We start from the raw sequence: 9,687 nt of genomic DNA on the forward strand, positions 1-9,687 counted from the left end.
TCTTATGGCCTGTAAAGCTTTTAAACGACGTTTTAGTGTTTCTGCATTGGTTTCTAACATAACAGCTTATAATGGTTATGTTCTGATGCCAAGCTACTGTAAGAGAGCTCAATACACCTTAAAAACACAGTTGCACATGCCGTGGTTTTAACTAGTTTTCTTATGTCCTGAAAAGCTCAAAAACGATGTTTTAGTGTTTCTGCATTGGTTTCTAAAATTACAGCTTGTAATAGTCATGTTCTGATGCCAAGCTACTGTAAGACAGCTCAATACACCCTAAAAACACAGTTGCATGTGCCGTGGTTTAAACTAGTTTTCTTATGGCCTGAAAAGCTCCAAAACAATGTTTTAGTGTTTCTGCATTGGTTTCTTACGTTACAGCTTATAATATTCGTGTTCTGATGCCAAGCTACTGTAAGACAGCTCAATACACCCTAAAAGCACAGTTGCACGTGCTGTGGTTTAAAAGGTTTGAATGGAATATTTCTATTGCATCTGTTGGGAATTACAGTTAGGTAACTTTACTAGCTAGCCTTCTTACGTAAGGTAGTTGCAAGCTACAGTATAAACGAAGGTTTTGTGACCGATACTCTTGACAATTAAAGTCAATCAAAACCGTCAATATTAAAATACAAGCTCTTATTTCAGGTCTCCACACTACCAGATGACACACACAGGTACCCAGGCACAGCCACTGCCAGCCTAGCTACTGCTGTCACATCACTGAGATCAGTAAGTGATGCTGTGGTTACATTAATGCACAGGGCGACAAAAAAATTCAAAAAAGGCCATGCATCCAAACAGTGCCCATGTCAGAATGTGATGGAACCGTGGATTCTGCTTTTTCAGAGACGAGTGTTATAGCTCTGCTTGGTCCATATCACACATGATATTGTGCTTTGATTAATTTACAATATATCAACTTTTTTCCATGTCATTTTTAACTTGCACTCACTTCACCAGTGTACATAAAGCAAGTTTTGCTTCATGTACACTGGTGAAGTGAGTTCTATATGTTTATGTTAAGCATTGGTCACATTGGGCTGACACAGCTTGTAATATGAAACATTAAAAGGATATAATGTTTTGCATTGAAAAATTACTGAGTATCCTTATTTCTTTCTCCCTTTATAGCATGAGCATACTTCCATCTCCAGAGAGGACATTGAGAGTTTGCTGGCGCTTGGCACAACACTTACTGAAGTGGCAAAAGTCCTGCAGATCTCCCGGCCTACGTTGTACAAGCTCATGCAGGACTACAACATAAGGCACACAAGATTTTGCAACATTTCTGACGAAGAATTAAATGCAACCATCAATGAAATCAAATCGGAACATCCTAATATAGGACAAATTATGCTGATTGGACATTTACGTTCGAAAAACATTGTGGTGCAGAGATGTCGTATCAGACAGTCTGTACAAAGGATTGATGCTGCTGGTATTGAGTCCAGGAGAACCGCAACAATTCAGAGGAGGGTATACACTGTGCCTTTTCCAAATTATATATGGCACATAGATGGGAATCATAAACTAATCAGATGGAAATTAGTTGTGCACTGTGCAATGGATGGATACAGTAGACTCTTAGTCTTCCTTCAGTGTTCCAGTAATAATATGGCTGAAACTGTTATGGATCTATTTTGCACAGCCATCAGCAAATATGGCCGACCCCTTCATGTCAGAACTGATTATGGGGGGAGAATGCCCAGATTTGGCAAGACATGAGACTGCACAGGGGTGACACCTCTGTTCTGACTGGCAGCTCTGTTCATAACCAGCGCATTGAAAGATTTAATCGGGATTTGAACAAAAACTGCAGAGATGTGTTTGCACCCATTTTCAATGAGCTTGAGTCAACAGAAGCATTGGATGTTGACAATGATACAGATTTATTTTGTCTACATTATGTTTACATTCCCAGGATCAATCAGACATTGAATGCATTCAAAGCAGCGTTTACAATCATTCAGTTTCAACTGAAGGGAACAGGACACCGCTGCAAATTTTGTCCCTAGACAGACATATGTTGTTCTCTGTAGCAGCATCTGGATGGTTTAACAGGAGCATAACAGTAGATTCAGCATCAACATTGCATGCACCTGTCTCCTTGTGCCCACTTAACCACCAAGACCTGCAAGAACTGGCTGTCACAATTAACCCACTTGAACATGATGGAAACAATGGAAAGACAACATATGATATGAAGTTCATTTGAGCATGTGTGAGACACAGGAAGGTGTTTTGTCTCATCATGGACAAAAGTCAGTTTGGGACTAGGAAGAAACCCAGTAGCTGGCACTTGGCTGCTTCCTGTTGCAAAGGCCAAGATATGTCCAGCAGTCAGCGTCTGGATGAACTCCTTTTCTGCCTCAGTGAGGTCCCGGGCATGAAGACGTTCCCCAATTTCCTTCTCTACAGAGCGAATGTGATACAAAACAAATAAAAGTGGGCATTACAATTCTAGCTAACAATAAATGTTTTAAAGACTTCAACTGTATAAATGTTGTATGAAGATTAAAATGTTTGAGAATTATCATTCATAATCCAATAGCAAGTGTCACGAGTTACAGTCATATAGATTTTGAACAAAGTAACAAGCTCCAGTGTCCTAGGATGAATTTTAGACAAAAATGTCTGGAATTCACCACAATTCACAATATTAGATTAGCATTATGCATGGTGTTCCAGCACATCAATGCAGCTAACTTAGAACTTATATGGGAAAGACAATTAATTACCTTGTACACAGTGGAGAAACTCTCTGAACTTGACCACCATTAACTCCTCACTTGGTCTTTTGTTACTTCCAAGAACAGAATAGACAGGTTTTAGAAGAGTAGCTACATCATCATCTGTGACATCGTTGCATTTTTGGGGCATCTCAAGAAGAACCCGAATACCAGGGTCTTCTTTGAGAAGTGAAAAAACCTAGGAATGAAAGAAAAAACACTATTAGAAACACTATTACACATTCCAAACCTTTTGCACTTATTCAACCCAAATTTATACTTGCAGGAAAAACTGTAAAAACAGTTATAACTAATGATGAAATGACACATTCAAACATACAGTAGGCTAACATACTGCAACTGTGAAAGAAAAATTGAATGACGTTGAAACTCACTTCATACTGCTTCAATCCCTCAACTAACTGATCATAGCAGCTCTGTCGTTGTATAAGAACATGGAAAAGTATTGCACTCTTCACAAATGCATCCTTGTTGTCCATAGTGACTGGATTTGGAAGACCTTCGATTTGGTACTGCCATGATTCACAGTATCCGATGGCTTGATCCAACTCATCCTTTGATGCAGCTTGATCAACCTCAAGGTCAATAAAGCAAACACAACCATGAATTAAAAGAGGCACTCGTTTAACATAAATGTGCTTAATATTGAGGTTAGGGCCATGCATATACCTTCTTGAGGGCTTCTCTCAGCTCCATGTCAGCTACATCATCTGGAGTCACATTGAATTGAAAGTGCCCTGTCAAGAGGAAGCCCACCACAAGAGGGGAAAGCAGAACTGGAGGCTCACCACCCTGGACTATGATAGTGGCCATCATCTGTCCAATAGTGCGATACAATCCATTTTGCACATGGGTAATGTTGAGTCTTGGAATAAAGCCATTTGAAGACTCTAAGAAAATGACAAAATATTGCATAGTACAATAAATACAAAAATATGTGAATAGTGTATAAAAATCAAAACCAACAACCCTAACTTTGATCTTTACTAACACTGCATATGTGTAGCTAAATTATCTCCTATTAAGATAGGTCTCATAATTGAAACGTGTAATTAGAGCAACTTATGAAAAAGCACCTTCAAAAGCTCCAGTCTCCTTGTAGATGGCTTTTACAAGTAGACGAAAGAATTCCCGCCTAGGCCCTCCAAGGTCTTCAGCATCTTCAGTGATGTCTTCATCACTGGCAAAGGTCACATATAGCATGTGAGTGCTCTCAGCAAATCTCTGTCTGCTAAACTGTCTGAGGGCAGTTGTCCACAGGTTCCCTCGACTGATGTAGATTGGCTTGTAAGATGTCGTAACAACCCTCTCACTGTGTGCTTTTACAATTCCAGTTATTTCTTCTTTGGACAGTGTTCTTGCAAATCTTCAAGATAAGTGATCAAAAGTAAACAAACCAAAATCAAAATTAATGTCCATCTGAGAGGTACACTACAAATACTTTACTGAAATGTTATATATGCCATGTAAGATTACCTTGAATCCTGTAAGGATGAAGATCCTGCCTCTTCTGAAAGACTGCGTCTGATGGCCTCCTCAATGGCTTCTTCATCATCAACATAAACAGGACTAAAATATATAAAAGGTAAAAATAAATTCCATACCATAAAACGGCCAACAACAACTGAATAAACACATTCATACATAAAATCTGTGAAGTGAGTAGTAGCTTGATTTGGTCCTCGCTGTTCATGTAATTCCATCTCAATGTCAGCTTGAGGCCTGGTTTCTCACCCTCCTGCCTTTCATATTGTTCCCTCTGAGATATGGATGATACATTTGTCCGTCTTGCTGCATGAAAAAATCTGTCATTAATATAACCACATTATTAAAATAAATGATCTTACCATCTAACCTACTGTAGATTGGTTGTGATTTGCATGACAGACATTTTCTTTTCTTTTTACTTACATCTCCTTAGTTGTGGAGCTTGGCTTTCAAAATCACTGTCATCAGAGAGTTCCACAAGCAAATTCTGTATAAAAAGGATAGGATATACATAACAGGAAAAAAGCCATGTTAAAAAGTGTTATGTTAAAAGTTATAGTTTCTATCCTGTGTTTAGAGGTGGGTTTTGGGTTGAGCTATGTGCTCCAGGTTGACTTTGAATATTAAACAGTTTATTTTTGTTCATTTTAGTGTGTAGTCAAAAATACCTTATAAACATTAAATTACATAAGGCTTAATGATTGCAGAGAGTAAGTGATATCATTTGTAGTTAAACCAACAAGTTCAAATTGGAAATGTATGCAACAACATGCTCACCTGTGATGGAGCTTCCATTTCTGCCATGATGTACATACAAAGGTTGGAGCACATGGAAGCAACTTCTTTACCACCCCAGGGGAAATTGGAGGTGACCTGTGGTTTCATTAGTTTTTTGCACCCCTTGATGGTGCTCAAAAACTGAAACGGTAATAACTGGTGTTCTGATACCCAAATACTCGTCTGAAAATAGCTGTTATTTCCCATCTTAATTGGTCTTCAGTCCATTCAGTAGAAAATTACATTTTTCCAATAAGGCCAGCTTAGGCTAACCTACTCCGAGAATCTCCCCTGGGAATGACAGAGTGATGACTCCAGTGAAAAAGGCAAACACACAACTTCCTTAGTGTATGTTTTGACATGCCTTCTGTTTATGTGTCTTGATCGATGCACGTGACGTCCAGGGATGGATGGCAGAGGCACCTGTATTGAAAACAAGCAGACAGAATATCGTTGTATAGTGAACTGTAATAAGTGTAATGCTTATATGCATTTAGGCTGACATTTAATGCTGTTCAGACACTTGTAACCACAGCATCACTTACTGATCTCAGTGATGTGACAGCAGTAGCTAGGCTGGCAGTGGCTGTGCCTGGGTGCCTGTGTGTGTCACCTGGTAGTGTGGAGACCAGAAATAAGAGCTTGTATTTTAATATTGACAGTTTTGAATGACTTTCATAGTCAATCAATACATAGTCTTACATACAATGTTTTCATTTTGAAAAAGTTAAAAGCAAAAATTAGCTGAATAGAATAAGGAGTCGTTTAATAAAGTTGATCAGCATTTTTCAATGCAAAACATTATATCCTTTTAATGTTTCATTTTACAAGCTGTGTCAGCCCAATGTGACCAATGCTTAACATAAACATATAGAACTCACTTCACCAGTGTACATGAAGCAAAACTTGCTTTATGTACACTGGTGAAGTGAGTGCAAGTTAAAAATGACATGGAAAAAAGTTAATATATTGTAAATTAATCAAAGCACAATATCATGTGTGATATGGACCAAGCAGAGCTATAACACTCGTCTCTGAAAAAGCAGAATCCACGTTTCCATCACATTCTGACATGGGCACTGTTTGGATGCATGGCCTTTTTTGAGTTTTTTTGTCGCCCTGTGCATTAATGTAACCACAGCATCACTTACTGATCTCAGTGATGTGACAGCAGTAGCTAGGCTGGCAGTGGCTGTGCCTGGGTACCTGTGTGTGTCATCTGGTAGTGTGGAGACCTGAAATAAGAGCTTGTATTTTAATATTGACGGTTTTGATTGACTTTAATTGTCAATCAATACATAGTCATACATAGTCTTACATACAATGTTTTCATTTTGAAAAAGTTAAAAGCAAAAATTAGCCGAATAGAATAAGGAGTTGTTTAATAAAGTTGAACAGCTTAGAGAAAGAGTATTGGTCACAAAACCTTCGTTTATACTGTAGCTTGCAACTACCTTACGTACAGTCGTAGCACTTCAAAGCAACCACCTTTTTTACCGCAGTACGTGCGCGTCGCCAGCGCGCCACGGGTGCGTCCCCGACTAAGGATTTTTAATCCTGCAGCCACCTGAAAAAAACCAGGGTGCTAGTCTCGCTTTAACCACCAGGTGGCGCAAAGATGGGAGGTCCGACTTTTCATTCCTATCTGTGTCTGCACATTAAGCACAAAAAACGATGTCATGGAATTGTATCATTAAATGTAGAGTAGTTCATTTTTAAATATTATAGATTATTATGCATCTTTGCTCGCTAGTGTTTGTTGTCAATTGCCGAAGCTGCTGATGTTTTTACAGTTTCCAGGCCAGCCCAGAGACACAGTCCCTCCTCCAGCCAATCCAATAGAATAATATAAGTATAATAACATAAAATACGAATTTATATTTATTCATCAATCTGTGTTATAAATGTATTTTATTTGTATATCTGTACTCGTCTTCTGGTTTGTTGATCATGAGGAAAAAATACAAAACAAACTTGGTTTTCGTTTCAACTCGTAATATTAATTAACGGAATTCAGGTGTTGTTGTTTTTTTCAACACAACGGACGGAGTTGGATTTAAAACTGATTTTTCGTTTTGAGAAAAAAAAGAGAAGGAAAAACTAAGTCGTTGTCTTGTTAAAGCAGCTTTAAGGTTTAACCAAACTCTTAAAATTTACTCAGACCGCAATGACCTATAGTTTGCTCTGATTCTGAATGAAACGTAAGAGCCTGAATGACAGAGGATGTGTCCAGGTAGAGCTTAACCGGAAATGTATGCTTGTCAAATGCAGGCAACTGTCAGGGTTCGTTCGGATGAGGACCCACATGCACAGCACAGTACAAGGTTTTCTGGTTTTAAGGAGTGTAGTTTATTCCAATATGCGGAGTAAAGTCCAGGCAGGGTCATACACAGGCGATCAAACAGGTTAAATGGGATCAGGCAGAGGCGTAGTCAGGAGCAGGCACAGATCATATCCGAGAGGTGAGTAGAATACCATACATCAGGCGTTGAATCGTGGTCGGGCAGGCAAGGTCGGTAACAGGCGGGTACAACACCAAGGCAGACAGAACAGGCAGGGATTAGGCAGGCTCAGAATCAGCAGTCCAGAAACAAGATACGTAAAACACGGCCGGACAGAACCAAAAACAACCCGCACAGAACACCGACAGGGCGGGCGGAGGGCGGACTGGGGGAGGGCAAAACGGGAACCCCCATCAAACAAAATTCACGCCCGAACACAACAGACCAGAGGACCCACCAAAAACACAAAACAAGGACGAGCCTCAAACCAGAAAACATGAATGTCCACGAGACAGGAACAAAGTCCATGACCAGGAAAACTCAGAGTCCAGGAGTTCCCTCACGGCGGGTGGAGACGCGGTGAGATCCTGCTCAGCCGCCGCTGAGGCAGGGTGGCACGCCCAGTGCCCGTGAGCTGGGCCAGCGTCCACGGGGACCACCCCGGATGGCAATGTCCTCCAGACGGACGCTGATCCTGAAGGCTGAGGAGTCGAGGCGGACGACGCCGCAGGAGGCAGCGCCATCCAAGCAGCAGGATGCGCCGAGGGCGAGGCCACCAGTCCGGCAGCAGAGACAGGGACGAGGCAGGAACCAGAGACAAAGACAGACGTGGGGACGAGGCAGGAACCAGAGGCGAAGACAGACGTGGAGACGAGGCAGGAACCAGAGGCGAAGACAGACGTGGAGACGAGGCAGGAACCAGAGGCGGGCCGCCAGGAACCGATGCAGGTGCGGCCGGAGCCGGTCCGCCAGGAACCGATGCAGGTGCGGCCGGAGCCGGGCCGCCAGGAACCGATGCAGGTGCGGCCGGAGCCGGGCCGCCAGGAACCGATGCAGGTGCGGCCGGAGCCGGGCCGCCAGGAACCAATGCAGTTGCGGCCGGAGCCGGGTCGCCAGGAACCGATGCAGGTGCGGCCGGAGCCGGGCCGCCAGGAACCGATGCAGGTGCGGCCGGAACCGGGCCGCCAGGAACCGCAGCGGGAGCTGCGACGGGAACGACCCCTTCCTGGGGGTCGGCAGGAACTACGACGGGAACGACCCCCTCCTGGGGGTCGGCAGGAACTACGACTGGCGCGACCCCCTCCTGGAGGTCGGCAGGAACTACGACTGGCGCGACCCCCTCCTGGAGGTCCGCAGGGATTGCAGTTGGCGCGACCTCCTCCTGGAGGTCCGCAGGGACTGCAGTTGGCGCGACCCCCTCCTGGAGGTCCGCTGGGACTGCAGCTGGCGCGACCCCCTCCTGGAGGTCCGCAGGGACTGCAGCTGGCGCGACCGCCTCCTGGAGGTCCGCAGGGACTGCAGCTGGCGCGACCGCCTCCTGGAGGTCCGCAGGGACTGCAGCAGGAACTGCAGCAGGGACTGCAGCCGGCGCCGCCTCCTCCTGGAGGTCGGCGGGGGCTGTGGCTCCGAGGGTGACAGGGACACGAACGGCATCTTTGCGGGAGCCGACGGGAACAGGGACAGGAACGGCCGCAACATGGCCGACAGGAACAGGGACAGGAACGGCCGCAACATGGCCGACAGGAACAGGGACTGGAACGGCCGCAACATGGCCGACAGGAACAGGGACTGGAACGGCCGCAACATGGCCGACAGGAACAGGGACTGGAACGGCCGCAACATGGCCGACAGGAACAGGGACTGGAACGGCCGCAACATGGCCGACAGGAACAGGGACAGGAACTGGAACGGCCGCAACATGGCCGACAGGGACTGGGACAGGAACTGGAACGGCCTCAACATGGCCGACAGGGACTGGGACAGGAACTGGAACGGCCTCAACATGGCCGACAGGGACTGGAACGGCCTCTACTTGGCCGACAGGAACAGGAACTGGAACGGCCTCAACATGGCCGACAGGAACTGGAACGGCCTCAACATGGCCGACAGGGACTGGAACGACCTCAACATGGCCGACAGGAACAGGAACGGCCTCAACTTGGTTGACAGGAACAGGAACGGCCTCAACTTGGCCGACAGGAACAGGAACAGGAACGGCCTCAACTTGGCCGACAGGAACAGGAACTGGAACGACCTCTACTTGGCCGACAGGGACAGGAACTGGAACGACCTCTACTTGGTCGACAGGAACCGGAACAGGGACAGGAACGGCGTCCTCACTTGAGCCTGAGAGCAGCGCCGCTGCTCTCAGGCTCCTCACAGGAGCC

General features: G+C 44.7%; 1 protein-coding gene across 3 annotated transcripts; it reads right to left on the reverse strand.

Annotated features, from left to right (window-relative positions):
* Nucleotides 1-2,022: 2,022 nt before the first annotated feature.
* LOC114868626 (G2/M phase-specific E3 ubiquitin-protein ligase-like) lies at nt 2,023-7,062 on the reverse strand. 3 transcript variants are annotated; one of them, XM_041073578.2, is made up of 11 exons: nt 6,170-7,062; nt 5,564-5,631; nt 5,019-5,441; nt 4,665-4,728; nt 4,398-4,544; nt 4,230-4,322; nt 3,830-4,119; nt 3,423-3,643; nt 3,128-3,328; nt 2,742-2,931; nt 2,023-2,415 (listed from the first exon to the last, which is right to left on the reverse strand). In XM_041073578.2, exons 5-11 carry the CDS (start codon nt 4,454-4,456, stop codon nt 2,087-2,089), a joined length of 1,383 nt encoding a protein of 460 aa, XP_040929512.1. In that variant the 5' UTR covers nt 4,457-4,544; nt 4,665-4,728; nt 5,019-5,441; nt 5,564-5,631; nt 6,170-7,062; the 3' UTR covers nt 2,023-2,086. The 3 variants fall into 3 exon arrangements, with proteins under 3 accessions (XP_040929512.1, XP_029028217.1, XP_029028218.1); XM_029172384.3 differs by lacking the exon at nt 6,170-7,062 and having other exon boundaries at nt 5,564-5,642; XM_029172385.3 differs by lacking the exons at nt 5,019-5,441; nt 5,564-5,631; nt 6,170-7,062 and having other exon boundaries at nt 4,665-4,978.
* Between the last annotated feature and the right edge of the window lie 2,625 nt (nt 7,063-9,687).

The sequence above is a fragment of the Betta splendens genome, chromosome 13 (genome assembly GCF_900634795.4).
Source record: "Betta splendens chromosome 13, fBetSpl5.4, whole genome shotgun sequence".
Lineage (NCBI taxonomy): Eukaryota > Metazoa > Chordata > Actinopteri > Anabantiformes > Osphronemidae > Betta > Betta splendens.

Excerpts from the sequence above, each read along its gene's own strand:
- LOC114868626 (XM_041073578.2), bottom strand. The coding sequence starts at position 4,456 with ATGGAATTACATGAACAGCGAGGACCAAATCAAGCTACTACTCACTTC. Across the intron at positions 3,644-3,829 it reads GGAGACTGGAGCTTTTGAAG|AGTCTTCAAATGGCTTTATT; the intron begins GTGCTTTTTCAT and ends TCATTTTCTTAG. Across the intron at positions 2,416-2,741 it reads GTTTCTCCACTGTGTACAAG|AGAAGGAAATTGGGGAACGT; the intron begins GTAATTAATTGT and ends TTCGCTCTGTAG.